The sequence below is a fragment of the Dreissena polymorpha genome, chromosome 4 (genome assembly GCF_020536995.1).
Source record: "Dreissena polymorpha isolate Duluth1 chromosome 4, UMN_Dpol_1.0, whole genome shotgun sequence".
Classification (NCBI taxonomy): domain Eukaryota; kingdom Metazoa; phylum Mollusca; class Bivalvia; order Myida; family Dreissenidae; genus Dreissena; species Dreissena polymorpha.
This window is the reverse complement of record NC_068358.1, coordinates 90,049,648-90,070,548: the sequence shown is the minus strand read 5'-3', so window position 1 is coordinate 90,070,548 and position 20,901 is coordinate 90,049,648. Positions and strand designations below refer to the sequence as shown.

Below are 20,901 nucleotides of genomic sequence, written 5' to 3'. Positions count from 1 at the left end.
GAAGAATGCATTTTAGAAATCAGGTTAAAATTGCGCCTTGTTCTGTGTTAAGTGGAGTTCATGATGTGCAAAAAGAATTGTTTCAAATTAGCCAGTGCAGTGAACACTGCCTAATCAGTGACGCCACTTTCGACTTCTATGGAATTTTTTCTTTACAGGAAGTCTTCTAAACAAATGTTGAGGCAAATAGTGTCGTACCTGATAAGCCTGAGCGGACTACACAGGTTCTTGACATGACACTATGCACATGCATTAAGCCCAGTTTTCCCAGTACGAGGCTCAATTTATCAAAGATTCTCTGTGAATACTGCGCCAGAAGTGCTACCTCAGAAGGTGGTGTTTCACAGACTCATGTGCGACCAGCCTGGAGTGGTAGAGCTGTGTGGAGGACCACTGCATGATCTTCTCGTGCATTCTGTACTGCACGGTGAGCATCTTCATGGCGGGGGTCCCCATACATCTCCAGCATACGCTCCATCAACGTCACCTCCAGCCCTTCCTTAGCAGCTCTGAATTATTAAAAGTTTTCGAAAAATAAGCCGAGAATGTCCTGGGAAAAATGTAGTACAAGTCTCCATGTTAAGTGTTGTACAGTATGGTACTGTTTAAAGCTTTCAAGTATGCACTAGCTTATCCATGGCTACAATTTCTGCTTAATGGTCTATTCAGATTCAAAGACGTCACTTCAACAAAAATCCACCTTCAACAGGATGAGAAGTCCAAGTTAAGCTTAAAAATCAAGAAGCAGACTTCACCAGGCTCACCCCAGACAATATTTTTTTACACATTTGACTGCAGTTTTGTTTTACCATGATATATCTGTTACTTTATATGGGCAGTTTAAGAAACTAGAATTTGTCAAATTAGAGGTCAAAGAATGCCCCCCCCCCCCCCCCAAATAAAACTTTTTTTTACTTTGTCATGAGGTATAATCCAAGTATTTGTAAGTAGATCTCATTAAATGACTTCATTGGGTTACTCATAAAACTGATGAAAATGTGTTGTGTTCATTTTATACATTTGAAGATGAAAAATACCCCCACAATTAATAGTTAATTTCAAGCAAAACTTGAGTATTAGTACACTTAATCTCAAAATTGTGTAATTCAGTACTTAACATAGTTCACACACACAGACAAAAAGCTTCATCTTGATTTATTGAATGAAAAGCCCCGGTTCAAGGACACATTACAAAAAGAAAAGAGTGACATCCTTTAAATAGTGCATGACACTTCTATATAGTACATACAACATATCTTAAAATTTTTATGTTGATAAGCAGAAAACTGGGAGACAGCTTCACCACAGCTTTACTTACATCACTCCACATGTAAAGTGATGAAAAGTAAATACAATTGTGACTATAAATTATGTTCCATAATTTAAAAACAGAACAAGAGACGTGTTTGTCAGAAACGCAATGCCCCCTATTGCGCCGTTTTGAAGCCATATATTTTACATTTGACCTTGAAGGATGACCTTGACATTGACCTTTCACCACTCAAAATGTGCAGCTCCTTGAGATACACACGCATGCTAAATATCAAGTTGTTATCTTCAATAATCCAAAAGTTATTGAAAAACTTTTAAAGATCCTCCACGCAGTTAAAAATGAATTTCAAACACAAAATTGAGACGATACATTCCATAGTGAAAGGAAAAGTCCAATTATTCAAAACGTCACATGTAGTTTATTCAACTGCGTTAGTTTTAGCAACATCTCAAAAGTAGTAGAACAGGAGTTGACAACACAAACTTTTGGCACTTAACATTCTTAACTGAAACAAAAGGGAATAAAACCTAGGACTCACTCCTTGGACATGATAGTTGGTGGAAGCTGCAGGTGATCGCCAGCCAGTATGCACTTCTTGCTGCGCAGTAGAGGGATCCAGCAGGCAGCTTCCATGGCCTGGGACACCTTAGGGGGGAGGACATTCATACCAGTGATATGGAGGAAACTGTCTCATTATCATCGACAAAATTACATACTTAGGGTTTCATAAAGACCCATGCTAGATCTGTATGTCAGAGATAGGATTTGTTTGATATACCACAATTACCTAAATTTCGTCAGTACAATATAGGGGCATTATTCTGTATTAATTTAGCAATACAAATGCATTTCAAACTTTAAACTGAATATTTACTTACATGCAATAGATAAAATGAGTTCTCTAAGAACAAAAGGGACATAAACATGCTTAAGAGCTGGTCAAAGTTAAACGTCTTGGTCAGTGAATTTTCATAAAATCCTAAACACATAAATTTTGTAATGTTTTTGTCTGTGGTAAATACAGAGATCAAGAGTAATTGCATGTAAACATTAACAAGAGAGACAAGGTCAAGGGTACTGGTTCTAGGCCCAGGAAACAGACTTGAGAGCGTTTTCAATTAGTCTGAGTCTTTTGATGCAATCAAGCTAAATTAAATAGATTTAAACTAAACATGAACAAGAATTTTATTAGCAACAAAAATGGCATTATTCTGCTTAATTGCAGGTCAGAAAAATGGAAGTTTGTCAGAAACGTCACACAATAACCCTCAACACATGTGTAAGTTTCAATTGAGTACCTGTAGTAGAAACATGTGATATAGAGGTGTATTACATTATCTTGACCAGAGTTTTACGAACAAAAAGGGGTCATTATTCAGCTTCACGGCATGTCAGTGTCATGGATCTTGGTAAGTGACCACACACAATGACCCAAACACAAGTGTGAAGTATCAGTTGAATACCTGCAGTAGAAGTGCAAGTTAAACTTAACGAGAGCATAAGGACAGACACAGATGCTAATGCCAAGTAGTTAAGCTCAAACTATTTCGTAAAAAGTGGAGCTTAAAATGCAATATCTTGTACAGGCTTACAACAGGCTTATAACAAAATAAGAAAAAACAGGAAGGACATTTTCCCAGCCTTGAGTTTGAAAAAAAAATAAAAACCCAGCTTTTCTAAACACAATGAATCCCAGGTAGGTTTTCTGTGTGATATTTCTATATATTATTACCTCATCAATAATCGTAACATCGAAGTGACTTTCCTCTAGTAATTTCATCGGGCCATCATCAGTGGCACTTGTCAATGTAACCAAGACAACATCGGCAAGCTTCAGGATCTCCTTGGTAGCAGCTGTCTCCCTCTGCCTCAACTCTTTCCTAAGATGTTTCATGTCCTCCCGCAATTTCTGCTTCTGACCTTTGTCTCTAGCCTTCTTAAGGTCGGACTTAAAAATATGGCAAGATGTAAATTCCAGCGGTCATCAAAACAAGAAGTGCTGGGGAAACATTTATGCCACTCAACTTGCTTCCAATTTGTAAATATTTGCAATTATTATGAGATGTAATTAAATAGTGTATGTTCTTGATCTAAAATTCAACTAAAAATGACATTGAAGACAAAAAAACAAACAAACAAACAATTTTGCTCATTTCAAGCAGGTGCAAAGATTGAATAATCATGAAATTAATCTGAATATGTTTTTTTTTTGTTTCTTCACATTGATCACACAAAAAATAAATTCTTCAAATGGATTTATCAAATAAAAGTTTAAAGCACATAACTGCAACAAATATTTTGTCATACACAAAATAATGTTTTGCACTTCTAGGTAGTATTAGCAACACTCCTATTAAGTTTTGCTATGATAAACAGAAAGCTGTTGCGACAACAAGTACACAAATACAATAACGTATACTAGTAAATACAAAATGTGCCTAAGTTCAACGGAATATAACTCTGCTAACAAATTAGCAATATACACCAAACGTATGTCTAACATGTCTTAATAGTATAAACAGTGCATTTAATAGTTTTATTAGGCACATGAATGAAAGGCAAGTTTGTATCACAATGTACACATGTGCAGCATGACAAACGAACCAACAGACTGATCAACCAACTGACCAACAGGTTGATACCAGTATGTAACCACTAACAATCGGGGTATAAAAAGATTCTTCCTTTATACAATACTAATCAGTACTCTAATTAATATGATCCTAGGTTTAAGTGTTATATTTAACCTCTGTGCTAACATCAGCCTGTGATAAAGGTGCTTGATATATTCAGTCTGCGCAAAAAACTGTTAGACTACAGTCTTGGGATGCACATGACCAAGATTCAAAATCGGACTAAACATTATAAAAGATTATTATTTTGACCACAAAAATTAAGTAATAGTTGTGGCCTCTAGAGTGTTAACTTGCTTAAAGTTGACAACAGAATACTGACAACAGGAGGACAGATGCCAGACAACAGAATACTGACAACACATGACAACAGAATACTGACAATACATGACAACAGAATACTGACAACACATGAGGACAGACGCCAGACATAACATGAACACAATAGCTATCCACGAGCAGATTGTGCTTAAGTGAACTTATAAATTTATTCAAACAAGACATGTGTCCATAGAGCACAGATGCCTCAACATTCAACTTTTATATAAGTACTCTGTTAATGTCAAAAATGTTGTTTTATGGTCAAATTTGACCTTTGACCTCTAAGTGTGGCCTTGACCGTTGACGGAGATGAGTTTTTCATGTGACACATTGTCTTATGATGGTTGACATTGATGCCAATTTCTTTCAATATCCTTCCATAAATGGCAATATTCTTGCAAAGACAGTAACATTATGGTAAAATTTAATGTTTGACCTCTATGTGTAACCTTGACCTTTGAGGCAGGGAGACAAGTGTTACATGGGACAGGTCATCTTATGGTGGTTGATATTTGTGCCAAGTTCTTTCAAAATCCATAAATGTAAGGAAAACTAATAGCAACAACATTAAGTTTAACTGAGAATCACATACCCACAGACAGAGAGATTGCTTGGAAGGAGGCTTACACATTCAGATATCAGAAAAGCCTAACATAATCAATTTAAATTGACACTAGTGTAAGTTGCTTGTAGACAAAAGGAGAGTTATAAAGTCCCTGAACTTGTCAAAGAAAAGTGAACAATTTTGTTATTAAAACACTTTAACAAGAATTGGTAAATGTTCATCTATAAGTGTTAGTTAATAATAGGATAACAAACTAAATGAAATCAACATAATCCAGTTTGAGTACCAAAGTCCTATCCAAGTCCCTTCTCACATCCTCCACAACTGAGTCTCCTCACTGGCTGACAGTATGGCGTCCAGAGAGAACTTCTGTAGATGTGGCAGCAGGCGGGCAGGGTGACCCAGCCTCACTATCCGGTGCTTACTGCTCGACAGGCGATCCACCAGGTTGTCCACTGCGATGTTTGATGGGGCACACGCTAAAACCTAAAAAAAATGCATGGGACTCATTACTGGCAGAAATCATATGATATTGACTATTTTCCCAATACAATTATCAAATACATGACAGTTAACGAAATGGTTTTTCTTTAGAAAAATAATGCGATCATTTACAACTTTTTGTTTCTCATTCCTTTCTGATAAAATTCATTCAACAATGATTTGAGATTTTTAGTGAGGAACAGAATACTTACATTATGATTGTTGCGGATCAAACTTGGTATTTTATACAGACAGTCAACAAAAATGTCACAAGACCTCATCCTTGAGTATGTCAGTGACCTCAGATAATGGCCATAATGAGAAGATTAAATTGTAATGCTTGTTTTACTTACAGCAATATTGCATACACGCCTTTACAGGTGTAGTATGCCAATGAATAGGTGACTAGTATAACTTAACCTATAGGATGAATAGTCAAGCTATAATTGGAGCAGCAAAATTATCATGATATTGTTATACCTTACTGCCCACTTTGAGAGCCTGCAGTATTATTTCAATAACAGTTGTGGTTTTGCCGGTTCCTGGCGGCCCATGGACAATAGCCAGCTCTCTCTGAGCCAAAGCAAACCTTACAGCTTCACGCTGGGAAGCATCTAAGCCAGAGTTGAAATATGTCAAATCTGAAATACAGAAGACTTGTAATAAAAAAATACATGTACTGATATAAACGGATGCTAAATTAGAGCTGTCATTGACAGTGATTTCAACCTCCCCATACCCCTTCAACTGAGATTTTTGAGAACTTTGACAATCTGACATTTTGACAGTTGATCTTCAAATATTGATGTAATGTTATTTGAATTTGATGGGGGGGGGGGTAAAAAAAAGTTAGAAATGGGGTAGCTCTCATTTGATCTCAAACTTGTTCAAATGTATTTGAGTATGCAGTTACATCACACCAAATGTAAACAAAAATTGGGGATTTACAAAAGTAGTACATGACTATGTTTTTGCATGGAATAGAAATCGTATTTTGTTGTAAATTTTTAATTAAAAAGATTTTCTCATATAATCATTATTTTCCTATGGAAAATTGGCAGAGACGTAGATAACAGTTATCTACGTCTCTGAAATTGGTAAGATCACACATCTATGAAAAATTGATGTGATCATACATTATAACATTAAATTTCTTGAATGTTTTTGTTGTTGTTTTTAAATTCTTGAATATTTAGGTTTTCATCAGTTCTTTCAAATATATAACAAGATGTGTTTGTGAAACACAATGTCCCCCTATAGACGTTTGACATTGAAGGATGACCTTGACCTTGACCCTTCACCACTCAAAATGTGCAGCTCCTTGAGATACACACGCATTTCAAATATAAAATTGCTAGCTTCAATATTGCAGAAGTGACATTACATGAGCAATTTTGACCCATATATTTGACCTTGAAGGATGACCTTGACCTTTCACCACTCAAATGTGCAGCTCCATGAGATACACATGCATGCCAAATATGAAGTTGCTATCTTCAATATTGCAAAAGAATTCATAAAATAAGCGATTTGGGCCACATACATTTGACCTCTGACCTTGAAGGATGACCTTGACCTTTCACCACTCAAAATGTGCAGTTTCATGAGGTACACATGCATGCCAAATATGAAGTTGCTATCTTCAATATAGCAAAAGTAACTGCAAAATGTTAAAGTTGGCGCAAACCAACCAACAGACCAACCAACAAACCAACCAACAGACCAACCAACAGACGAACCAACAGACCAACAGACAGGGCAAAAACAAATATAGAGCACTTACCACCACATCACATATTGACAAATGTGTAACATCTCTGCAAAATATTTATTTATAGACACAATATGAGTTTCAAGGGTACACACCCACCTGGCACATCAAGGGCTGGAGAGATTGGCTGCTCCCCAAACAGAACTGACACCAGCTGGGAACTGGACGCATAGTTACCCTTCTCCAGCTTCTCCAGTGTCCTGAATATATGAGGGTAAATCAATGGAATATAAGGCTTGTGGCCAATTGAAAAACAAAATATTAAAACTTATTGCACTGATTGGCTATAAGTATGTTTGCAAAAACAGTATACATGTCCTTAAAATAAATGTATAAGTTCAAATGGAATAACTTTTTCATCATCCATATCAGCTTAAAACTTTCACACCCAATTTGACAGTAATTAAGTTTTGGATCAAGTCATTTGTTCAAATTAATTTTTATAACTTTAAGCCCAATTTTTTGTAAACAAATAGATATGCTTTCAAAATCGAAAGCCAACAAAATATATTGTTACCTGAACTTGTCACATTTAAAATGAGAAACAAACACTGTCTATTTTAGATTATAAATGAACCTTCCACAAAATTTTTGATAAATACACAATAATTTTATCCAACAATGATTAAACATAGGCCTTAGTTAACGCTTTCAAGCTCAGTTACTTTTTAAGTCTCTTGTAAGTGACATCATTGGCCAGTTTGGACAGCTTGTAGTAGTCATGGAGACCATTCTCCAGGGTGTAAAGGTCATTGGTGTCCTCAAATGCCACAGTGATGGATGTTGCACTCACCCGGGTCACCACGCCTGACCCAAGGCTATCTGTCCTGGCAGAGCTGCTGGAATGGTCCAAGCCAACAATATCTCCTGAAATAGGATGAGTGTACAATGTTTTTACTGAGTAGCGTCAGTTTTTCGGGCAGAAGAATTTTGTCTCTTAACAAAATATTGAAACAAGCCAAATAAGTTGAGATAGTTCAAATAAATATGTTTAATGCAGTGAGAGTTTTTGACATGAAAAAGATGGGTCAGTAGGACAGCCAGAATCATTTCTAATCTATTTTCAGTACTTTTGAATAATATCATTTTTTCTTACCTGGAGAAAAAGTGTGAGACGGCAAGGAATCCAGATGAGTCTCAAACACCACTAAGGTCCGGCCAAACAGTCCGGTCTTCCGCTCACCTATATGGAGTTTTAGAAGGCATACTCCACGCCTCTGTAGTTCTTTTGATGGTAGTTTTTCATTTAAAACTCTGAACGATAAAGTATAATTGAGTTTTCATTTATAAACTCCAGTGTTAACATATTTTTGTACTTCAACAAAAGAAATTGAACACTACATGTCATATCAATACATCATATTTTTATCTTTTAAGTGTCTTTATTGCAGATGCTATTTTCAACTGATCTGTTTATGTGTTGTTGTGTTTTTTTGTGTAGGGTTATATACGTCAATGCCTTTTTTTATGATGTACTGCATTTAACAAACTTATGAATATTTAAAATCTAGTGCATAGTTACAAGGGGCATATCTTTATTAAAGACAGAATATACTTAATCAAATACGAAACTTCTGCTGCTAAGTTGGAATGGAAGTAGTTTTGTGAAGTTTGAGATTTACAGGATGCCTAAGAATCGACACATTTATATTCTGAGTTAAAAAACTCCCCTTCAATGATGATGAGGATGGTGATGATGCCATAAACTGATTATAAAAATATTTCTATTGACTTGAGACAAGGAACTGGTTTAGATGGAACTTCATTTATTTGTTTACATGTGTAATTGTTTTATCAATAGTATCATGGTTGATGTTATACATATTTTCATTACCATTATCATCATTGTCATGATCTAAGAGTAGGTGGGTTGTATTTAGCGGTTAACTTTAACCTTGTACATAAATGTGTCAATTCTTAGCCATCTGATTGTGTATTCCCGTTGTTAATGACTGAACTTTTTTCATTTTGTATTTTTGAATATTTAGTTTTGTACATGGTTATAATATATGGATTCTTATACTAAAGTTGTGACAGGCATTTTTTTTTTACTTTTTAACACTTCATTTTCATATATCTATTACAAAACTTTTTTTAATTTGGTTTATTGCCAATTTCAAGAGTTTAAAACAAAACAAAAAAATCTAAAAACTAAATGTTGCCTAATGATATATATCTGATTTCAAAAAAAATCTAAGACATATTTTCTTAAACAAAACCTTAAGTGTTCAAACATAGTTGGACAAAATCTAGGCTATTCATTCGATTGCAACTTAAACACATGATTAATCTGCTTACAGACCATTACAAAGCCTTGAACATTTACATGCTTCAACAAATCTAGTGATGATTTTTTCAATCAGAAAAATTCAAATGATGCAATTGCATGGCCTCTAACTACTCTCACTATACTCTACTTAAAATGCATTCTTTAGGTTGGTTTGAATTGTTGATGTGTCCAAATTAGAAATGTAGCTGTTAAATGTGATTGTTCAGGAAATCAATAGTATGTCTTTACATTGCCTGAAAAGTAGCCATCAATGTGGGATCACTGCATTTAATGTTAGAAAAAAAACTTGTTTTTTGTCATTAATAACAGGTTTGCCCAAAGTCCTTTTGCTGTCTATAATAGTGTGTGTATACATGTATTTAAAACTTTTTGTGAGAGATGGGGTTTTTATGATGTTTGATACATTTTTCAAACTAATTCAGCTTTGTACTAGAAAGGACCGCCATATAAGATATTGACAAGTCCGTGTTGTTTTACCATTTTGGGAATGGGACTAGGTCCCTTTGGATTGGCAAAAAATGCAGCTTTTTAACTAAAATTGGGAAAGTTATGTTGTTGTTGTTTTGCTAACAAATGCTTCAAAGTTGAGAAGAAATTGTTTACACTATTTTATTTACTCAATTTCTGCTTATACAGATGCATGTCAAAGGTCTGAAATTAAATTCAGATCTTAAAATAAAAATGATGGGGAAGACTCTTAATTCTTATTGGGAAGTTTTAGCTCCCATTTGGGAATAATAAATACATTTTTCCATTTGAAATGGGGGCCAAATATTGAATGGAAAAATGAATGTAAATCAATATTTGAGTTTATTTTTGCTTTTGATACCAATCTAATAAAAAAAAATTTAATTCCCAATTGGAAGATTTCACGACATGAATTTTCCCAATTTCAGGGGTTTTCGTGCTTGATTTTCCCAATTGGTATGTTACAGGTACTATTCCCAATCTGGGAAAAAAAAATCGCTGGAAGAACAGAATTAGAACATTGCTTCAAGAGGTTCAAGATTCATTTATTGAATAGGCAGTGGCTAGTTGTACGGCCCCGTACGGGTAGACACGAGGCTTTTATTTGTTATGTTATACACTTTTCTCATTGTGATGTCGCAAGTTTCATTGACTTAGTAAAGATTATTTACTATATATTTATTGTTTACATTTGATATTTGCATGTACAATGCGTATTTTATATACTCCATAACTGTGATTTCTATTGATTGTTGTAATTGTTGTATATACTATGCACGAATCGGATTTCCACCACGACGAAACAAAAACCAGACTGCAAATACACGAGAATGATTAAGTAATCCTGTCAACAAATGTTTGAAGCCGATGTAGTATCGCTTGATTTTCATTATACAATATAAAAAGAGGGCCTGAAAGGCCCAAAGTCGCTCACCTGAGATAACAAGATATTATTGGGACATATTTCCTGACCAAGTTTCACGAAGATCGGAAAATAAATGTGGCCTCTCGAGTGTTAACAAGGTTTTACTATAGCCATATAAGGAAAAATGCCCCTTCCCCTAGCAGCCATGTTTTTCAACCAACCAGCATCATTTTTGATCTCATCCAAGATATTAATGGGATGAATCTTCTGACCAAGTTTCATAAAGAGCGGACAGTAAATGTGGCCTCTAGAGTGTTAACAAGATTTTACTATAGCCATATAAGGAAAAATGCCCCGCCCCTTGGAAGCCATTTTTTTCAAGCAAACATAATTATTTTCGAACTCATCCAAGATATCATTGAGACCAATCTTCTGACCAAATTTCATGAAGATTGGACAATAAATGTGGCCTCTAGAGTGTTAACACCATATAAGGAAAAATGCCCTGCCCCTGGTGGCCATATTTTTAAAGCTACCAAAACCATTTTCAAACTCATCCAAGATATCATTCGGACAAATCTTCAGACCAAGTTTCATGATGATCGGAAAATAAATGTGACCTCTTGAGTGTTAACAAGGTTTTACTATAGCCATTTAAGGAAAATAGCCCCTGTGGTGGCCATGTTTTTCAACCAACCGTCATCATTTTTGAACTCGTCCAAGATATTATTGGGATAAATCTTCTGACCGAGTTTCATAAAGACCCTACTATAAATGTGGCCTCTAGAGTGTAAACAAGATTTTACTATAGCCTTATATAGCCATATAAGGAAAAATGCCCTGCCCCTTGGCGGCCATGTTATTCAAGCAAACATAACCATTTTCGAACTCATCAAAGAAATTTTTAAGACAAATCTTCTGACCATATTTCATCAAGATTGGAAATAAATGTGGCCTCTAGAGTATTAACAAGGTTTTACTATAGCCATATAAGGAAAAATGCCCCGCCCCCTGGCTGCCGTGTTTTTCAACCAACCGGCATCATTTTCGAACTCGTCCAAGATATTATTGGGATGAATCTTCTGACCAAGTTTCATTAAGATTGGACAATAAATGTGGCCTCTAGAGTGTTAACAAGATTTTACTATAGCCATATATAGCCATATAAGGAAAAATGCCCCGCCCCTTGGCAGCCATGTTTTTCAAGAAAAGGTTACCATTTTTAAACTCATCAAAGATATCATTGGGACAAATCTTTTGAGCAAGTTTCATGAAGATCGGAAAATAAATGTGGCCTCTAGAGTGTTAACAAGGTTTTACAATAACCATATAAGAAAAAATGCCCGGCCCCCTGTCGGCCATGTTTTTCAACCAACCGGCATCATTTTCGAACTCATCCAAGATATCATTGAAACCAATCTTCTGACTAAATTTCATGAAGATTGGACAATAAATGTGCATACATGCCATAATTTTTTAGGTCCAAAGCGGGACATTCCATAAAAAATTGTCAGGACATTTGACCAAAAAGCAGGACACCTAAAACGATCTATCATTCCACCTTTACTATAGTCAGTATAGTACTAACAAAAACTCTTGATACTTTTATTCAAGACATAAAACATCTGATATGAAGCATGAAATCTAAAACATAACAATAACAGTTTTATTAAATAAGACGATAGCAAACAACGAAGATAATATTCATCTGTTTAAGAGTACAAAATCTACAACATTACGACAACAACACTCATTATATTAATTTCAATGGCAAACATTAATGCAGGGGAGGCTATCCAGTTGACTGAAAGTACGGGTTACAGTACACTATCTACCGAACAGTTACATCAGTTACACACGGAATGCGCGGCCGTACACATTTCCGTATTTTGTTTTCTTCCTATATACACAGATTAAACTGAATTGTGAATTGACAGGCGCTGTATTGGGGTAGTGTCAAACTGTCATGAATAACAACACGTTGTTTTTATTACAATAACACAAGACAAGATGGGTAACTCTTTTACTGTTTGTTGCGATGTTTTTTTAGCATGTGTCCATGCGCAGTTTGTTACTTGTCAATTGTCGCGGCTTAATTGGAGTAGCGTCAAACTGTCATGCATAGCACCTCAATGTTTTTAGCTTAATTGGAGTAGGGTCAAACTGTCATGCATAGCACCTCGTTGTTTTTATTACAATTACACTAGACAGGATGCGTATCACTTATTGGACTGTTTGTTGCGATTTTGGTATATTGCACATTCGGAATATCCCGCTATATTGGAACTAGACATTGAATGTAAAAGACTCATTTATGACGTAGCGTTAATATTACAAAACAATTGTTTTGTAAACCGTTTCAAACAAATACAAAATAAACACATTTTCAACATTTATTTCATTATAATAAAACTATCGATAGCAATAAGCGACCACTATCTTGAAGACCACCATGGTGTGAATGCCTGATGAAATCCATAATTAGCCGATAAATCGCTGATAAGGTGTCATAAACAACACTGGTACACACGATAAGTAGAATCGGATTGTTAATTGGGGGCAATAAAGGGATTAGCGGTGTTAAGTGTTAGGGAAACAGAGCTTGAATAGCGAATTTTATTGGGAACCTATACACCTTACATCGTTTTTTACGAATGTCGGGACAAATCGTCTCATGGCGGGACGGCGGGACAAAGGGCCCAAAAGCGGGACTGTCCCGCCGAGATCGGGACGTATGGCATGTATGTAAATGTGGCCTCTAGAGAGTGAACAAGGCAAATGTTGACGTCGCACAATGGACAACGGACAACTGACAAAAGGCGATCACAGTGGCTGCTCAGGTGAGCTAAAAAATGTGGGTAAAATAAAGGACACGAATGCAAATCAACTAAGTATTATGATCTCAAATACTGATAGTTACGTATGTTTCTTAATGTACCATAGCGCGCATATTTTTAGCAATTGCACAAATACTAAATTTAACGGGTTTATTTTTATATATATTTTTAAGTGATATGAATTATATAATTAGTTGATTATTTGTTTTCTTAAATAAAACTAGGTAATGGTGGAATAATTAAACATCTTTTCCAGGTTAACCTTTTCCCGACAATGCAATGTAACATCTCTAAGTCTCCTATTCATTGCTAAATTCGAACGTATCCGCCTTTGTGTTTGTTTAGGTTTGAATTAACGAGTCAAATCTCCATAGGAAAGGATATACAAACAGAGCCTTACGGGTAGCCTCGTGTCTACCCGTACAGGGTCGTACGGGTAGCCTCCTGTCTACCCGTACGGGGCTGTACGACTAGCCACTGCCTATTGAATAAGCAGTCTCCAGACAACCTTATGAATCATTTGCCTCTAACCTTTCAACGAGTATGTATATTTCATCTTTGTTCAAAGTAGTCTTGCATTTGCTTTATGTTAAAAATTATTTATTTGATTTTGTCAAACAACAAGTAATTGTGCAATAGGTAACATGCCTAAAATAACTGACTTAGTAAAGATGAGATGATTCTCTCTCCTGGCCTGCTGATGTAATTCGAGTTAAATTGGGTCTATGTATAAAATACGCCCTATAGGGCCGTGAGAATATCTTGCTTAATATGACTATAATGATTGCGGTGGTGTAGTGGATGAGGTGTCCGCCTAGCGATCGGGAGTTCGTGGGTTCGCTCCCCACTCGGGGAGCATTCTCATTATCTCCTCCATAGACACCTAGTACTGGTTCTTCCCAGGAAACGGACGCGATAATGTCCCTCTGCCTATAATGCTCTCAAGGGCGCTTGGCAGTATATATAGATAGATAGTTCAATGTTGGACACTTTAAACCCGAATATTAATACGATGACGACGAGTCAAAACGGTTTATGGACGTTTCGTGCCACTACCAGTTCGTGCCACTGATATTTGTGTTGAAAAGAGGTAGACGTTTCGTCCCACTGATAATATATTGGCGGATAGGTGTGAATAATGCCGTATAGGTGTGAATGATATTGGGGTGTATATTAACTTTGAAAATTACAACAATGTTGACAATTATAATTAGTAAATAACAAAAAAAAATGATTTATTCATTATGTTTAATAAATATAAAGCATAAAATGTTATTTTTTTATGCATCATGTGTATGTGTTTGTAAAAATAAATTAAAATGATTTATTGTTAGTATAAAAACATTTGTGCATAGTTCGTTATGTTCATTATTTTTAATAAATTTAAAACGTGAAGAGCTGTTATTTTTTATGCTCCATTTGTATGAACTATATACATAAATAATAAAATAACATGAACATGAGGATGTGTCTTTCATTGAAATCAGCGCGTGTACCGAAAATTGGTGAACGAGGGCCTCGCCACGGCATATGCGGCAATGGGCGACAAGTTCCTCTTCTTGTATGTATACATTCACTTCTGATATTGTTAAAGGGGCCTTTTCACGTTTGGGTAAATTGACAAAATTGAAAAAAGTTGTTTCAGATTCGCACATTTTCGTTTTAGTTATATTATTTGTTAGGAAACAGTAATACTATTATATGCATCTTTTGACGATTTAATAACCCGAAAATTATAAAGCATTGCAACGCGAAACGAATTAATAATTTGGAGAGTTCTGTTGTTGTCGTTATATTTTGTGAATTTACGATGATTGCTTATATAAAGTATAAAATACATTCGGCATTGTATCCAGAAGGATGGCCGAGTGGTTTAAGTGGCAGACTTTTTACTCCAGGACTCCAGGGGTCGGTGGTTCGAGCCCTGCTGAGGGTTACCTTTTTTATTTTTTCATTTTATTCTTGATTTTTTTACTGAAGCTTTTTATATCCAATGTTTAAATTTATCAATATAAAGCATTTAATGACAAACTTTTAAACATGCCAAAATCTGTGAAAAGGCCCCTTTAATGTCAATTTATTGCAAATGTTTCAATAAATTTATGTAATAAATCTAGATATTGGTAAAATGTATGTATGCATTAATTTCTGATATGGTTAATGTCAATGTTTTGAAAATGTTTTGTGTAATTTTTGTTAATGTATTATATTAAGCATGTGAATTGACTCTTAAACAATCATGAAGTAAAACAATCTTGTTTTACCATTGAACAGATGAAACAATCAAAGGTGCGAAAGTTTCCTGTTATGATTCACACCTTCTATACGGTATTATTCACACCTATCCGCCTATATATTATCAGTGGGACGAAATGTCCAATGCCCTCCTACACAAATATCAGTGGCACGAACTGGTAGTGGCACGAAACGTCCAGCACCCGTCAAAACCTATCCGAAAAAAGATGAAAAAAATCACAAATGTGTCCATTGTCAGTATTTAAAGACTCGTCTGTATATTAATACTGTGTGAAACCATGCCGGTTGTGAACAATGATATAATGCTATTTCAATATCTTACCGTGTTTCTTCAATTTCACATGATCTTTCTTTTTCTAACAGATGTAAAGTTTTCTTCACAAAAATATCAACACTTGCAGACATGTTTGAGTATCCAAGGGAAGTAATTAGGTTTTGAACCCAAGGAAAGCTGACACAGGTTACATGTGACTAAAACGGTGATACATTTAACGTTTGTGAATATAGACAGTTTGTGTGCGTACAATTTATGGTTCATATGCAGAAGCGTTTGTCTTTTAATTCAAAGACGTCTGCATTTTTATTTCGACATGCATTGAAATATCTAAAATAACATTCCTTCTTCCTCACATATACCATCAGGTTGTCGTTGAGGTTCCTGTTTGAAATCAAAATTGGCAACCAACGTGTTTGACTAAATTTCCTCTTAAGAGGTATCAAAATAAGCAGGTCATATATATTATTCCGACTTCTTTATAATAATTGTACATTAAATTCAATATGTATGGCATTCTCATCTAAATTATTATAAAAACATCCACACCATACTCAAATAGATCACTGTGAAGTTATGAACTGCAGTGGTAATAAACGAACTTTTAAAACATAAAATCTACTCAACAAAATAAGCAGCATCTCCGACAAATTATCGTTAAAAACAAAAAGATTGATATGGAATAGTTTTTATATTAAAAAATTGAAAACACAAGCGATTCTCCGACTAAACATGCTGATCACTTCAGTTAAGTAATTTGAAAATGCACACGGTCCGCAAAATAGGTCAACGATCTTTGAGCTTAAATTGCGATCTTTAATTCAGACCTAGTGACCTAGCGCGCGATAATCCGTTTCTACGCTCATCACATACGCAAAGATTTTGTTTGACCATACTTGCTGACAAAGAAATGCTCTGGATGCAATTATCAGACTTTCCCAAAGTTGACATTGAATTGCGACGTTGACCTTTGTCCTTAGGGCCTGGATCTCGCACATAGCAAAATGCCGCAGCATGCTCATCGCTTCTTACAAGTTTTTAATAAGGCCACGACTTTTATATTTCTTGGTTTACAAAACCGCCGACCCTAATTTTTGGAAAATGGGAAAAAAAATAAAATCGGAAAATCGTCTTTTTTTTAAATATTTTATTCCCGACCGCACTGCAAAACGAGCGAAACGAGAAAAAAAAAACGATCCGGTTTGAGTACGGTTGCGAATAAAATCAAGTAAGTACAATCAACCATTGGTTCACATATATTGCAGAGATCGGGATATTTTTCAATGTGACACATTATGTACCAGTCCTTTTATGGGCACTTCTCAAAATTTATTTCGGGTAAAAATTACAGACAATAAGAAAATCAGCGCCAGTCAAATGTCGACCCCATCAAAATTTATTTCCGTGTCTGTGACGCAACTATATTGTTTAACATGTTAATTATATTAAACAAACCCGATAGTATTTGATAATAAGTATAAATAATCCAATAAAACACTGCCATTATTTACGATATATGTGTTTAGGAATTTTGTAAACACGTCCGCCACACAGGTGGTTAGCGTGTGGCTATGCTATTAATTAGTGAAAACATCATTTTGAATGATAAATAATCATATTATAACGAAAAATCAACTTGTCTGAAAAAAAATATTTCACTATCAAATATATATATAACAAGGTATGCAACTCAAAATCAGCCCAAAACGGGGTGCATCGCTTTGAACAGCCATATCTTCATCAATTTTGCAGCGATTTTCACGATTTCGGTCTTATTCAACGCAGAAATGAATTTCCTTTCTGGAAATGTATATGTCTTGCAATATTTTTACAAATGCTGGGTCAACTTTTAAGAAATAACACGATACACAACACGCATGACCCAGTTGACAGTGATCATGTATTCTTTATGAATGAAATCTCCAGTTGTAAAGACACACCTCCGCATTGGACCAATGAAATCACTCGTATGTTTAAAATGTCAGTTAGTTGAAATGTATGTAAACAAAGGTTTCAAACGGCGCTGGACAGTTAGTCTTGATGCAGAATGTAACGACAAGAACGGTAATAATGTTTTTTCATACGTTTTATTGAATTATGGTATCGAACTACACGAACTTTATAGGGAAGTTGCCCTTTACTCCGTGAAGATTTCAGTCTTAAAGACAGCATGATCACTGTCAACTGGGTCGTGCGTGTTGTGTATCGTGTTATTTCTTAAAAGTTGACCCAGCATTTGTAAAAATATTGCAAGACATATACATTTCCAGAAAGGAAATTCATTTCTGCGTTGAATAAGACCGAAATCGTGAAAATCGCTGCAAAATTGATGAAGATATGGCTGTTCAAAGCGATGCACCCCGTTTTGGGCTGATTTTGAGTTGCATACCTTGTTATATATATATTTGATAGTGAAATATTTTTTTTCAGAAAAGTTAATTTTTCGTTATAATATGATTATTTATCATTCAAAATGATGTTTTCACTAATTAATATCATAGCCACACGCTAACCACCTGTGATTGCCACTTGCGAAGCATTCCATCGAATTTCTGAACCAATATAGCGTCTATTTAAAAGTTTACCAGTCGTGAAATATTTAGCATGACTTTGAAATAGTGTTTACAAAAAGTCGCGTCGCGCTCGACACCATTCGGACTTGTGAGAAAAATGTAATAATCAGATGATTGTCGATGTGTCAGACCTGATGTGACAAATTACAATCATTGTATATATAAAAAGAACATGCCATACGAGCCTGTTTGTTTCAATATTTGTTAAAAGCGTAATTTTTTGGTGAAAACATTAATCACTTACATAAATATCGATGCACCGCGCAACACTGATTATAAACACCGTATCTATATTCCGTATAACTGAAATTCGTGGCACCGCTAACTTCTGCTTATGGTTTAAAATGATAAGCTTCAACGAGCTATTGTGAGCTTAATTTATTTATATTAATCTTCCATTTATCAAAGTTACATATCCCAGAATTGACCTTGAAAATGATGGCATGCTTGCACTAAAAAAAGGTTCACCGGGATCGATTGTCTTGCTTTCCAGTACGTGGAGGGCACATGTTTAAGTCTCGTGTTTCAATTTTTCTATATTGTTGTGGTAAAATGCAAGAATTATTGATAATTATTATTTATTGATTTCAGATTCATAATCAGTAAAAAAGATGTCCAGCTACGATTATGGAAAGGTAAAAGCAATGTTGGTGTAAAACTAACCGAAGGAAATAATATATATAGTTATTTATAGAGTGTACAGTGTGATGTTGCATTGGATACATTAACTGAAATATGAATTTGGTGTTTGTGGCCAAAACCAACGATATATACCAAAGATGCTCTTGACTACATATATTAAAAACAAAGGGGTTACAATTATAAAAAAACAACTTTTTGGAGACTGTCTATAGAAGTTTGTAAGTGCATGTCTCCATAGATAAGACATTACAGCGCGGTCCGTTTTAACGAGATGCTAAGGGTTCGAAGCATATATAGTTATTTCCGTAAAGTATAAAAAAACAAGTGAAAACCAAATATTTTAAAAGTACATTGAAATATTGCTTTGAAACCGTTTGTACGCGTGTTTACCATCGTGATTCAAATTATGCAGCCATTATTTGACATTGTTTTAATATTTTGCTTTATATTTGTTTACAATTATGAACCCAAACTTACCACATTTTTTCTTATTAGAATAGCTTTATCATACTATCAAGCACAGAGAATAGTTGATCACACTGTCTTTCGACAGCTCTTGTGTAATAAACCTTTGGTGCTATTTTTTTAAGATCTTGCTGGAATTTGCGATGAGTGGCCTAGATAGTGATGAATTGATGCCTGATGATATAGTGTTTTTTCCCTTAACAACGACACATTTGTAGATGATTCAGAGGATGCACCAGAAACAATAGCAGAGCAATATTTGTCAGCGGAAACTTGTTGTTACATACCAAATGAATAAAGTTACAAAAGTCATTGCATAAATTTGCCGAGTGTTATTTTTGAAAAAAAAACTGGTAATAGCTGTGTCACTTTTTCAGTCATGTTTTCTAAAATGCTATTTTGAAATAATTTCTTTCTTGATGATCTTGGTTTTTTGGTTTTTCGTTTGTGTGGAGCATTTACAATATTGTCATGGAAGGCTGGGCGGCACTGATCGTTTGGTGTCTCAATGACATACGTGGAGCTGGTACATGCCGGTTAACGGTCGCCTGGAGATGCGCTGGTATCATCTTCAGCACCGGGAGGAAAAAGTCTCCTTTTCTTGTTTTTTTGGTTTGTTCAAACATAAATGTGAATGTCTCTTCCTTCTGAAAGAAAACATATCAGAATAAAGCGGTGCCAAAACATCATAAAGATGCGGTGCTTTTATGGACATTGTTGAGCGGTGTCCATATTTCTATAATGTCAGTGTTGAGCGGTGCATACTTGCTAACACGTGTAAATGTAACAATCACAGTTATATTCAATAAAGCATGCCATAATGTGTTGTAAATTGATGCTTCTACCATTAAATACCGTTTAACACAAACACCTTTCATTTACAATGTTTAAAATCTGCAAAAATACGATTTTTCGCGTCATGAAAGTCACTTCTTTCACGACATGCTCAAATTGTTTTCACTATTTTGAAGTTAATAGCGACTTAATTGTGATACGGTAAACGGCAATTAGATGTAAAGTATATACTTTATTCGATGGAATATCTTTTTATTATCAACTTACCTTCTTTTCTTGTTTTTTCTATAATTTCTGGACTCGCCACAAAGTTTGCGGCCATGTTTTTGACAGAAGGATACGGTGCTCTTGTCAGAAGTATAAAATTTTGACGGTGAGCGGAAAAGTTGT

At 35.1% G+C, this 20,901-nt stretch overlaps 1 protein-coding gene across 1 annotated transcript; it reads right to left on the bottom strand.

Annotated features, from left to right (window-relative positions):
- Positions 1-349: 349 nt before the first annotated feature.
- On the bottom strand, positions 350-20,833 carry LOC127878584 (DNA-binding protein SMUBP-2-like). Its single transcript, XM_052425111.1, has 10 exons — positions 20,779-20,833; positions 8,143-8,229; positions 7,712-7,913; positions 7,146-7,246; positions 5,756-5,916; positions 5,106-5,278; positions 4,229-4,259; positions 3,006-3,221; positions 1,812-1,918; positions 350-509 (listed from the first exon to the last, which is right to left on the bottom strand). Exons 1-10 carry the CDS (start codon positions 20,831-20,833, stop codon positions 350-352), a joined length of 1,293 nt encoding a protein of 430 aa, XP_052281071.1.
- Between the last annotated feature and the right edge of the window lie 68 nt (positions 20,834-20,901).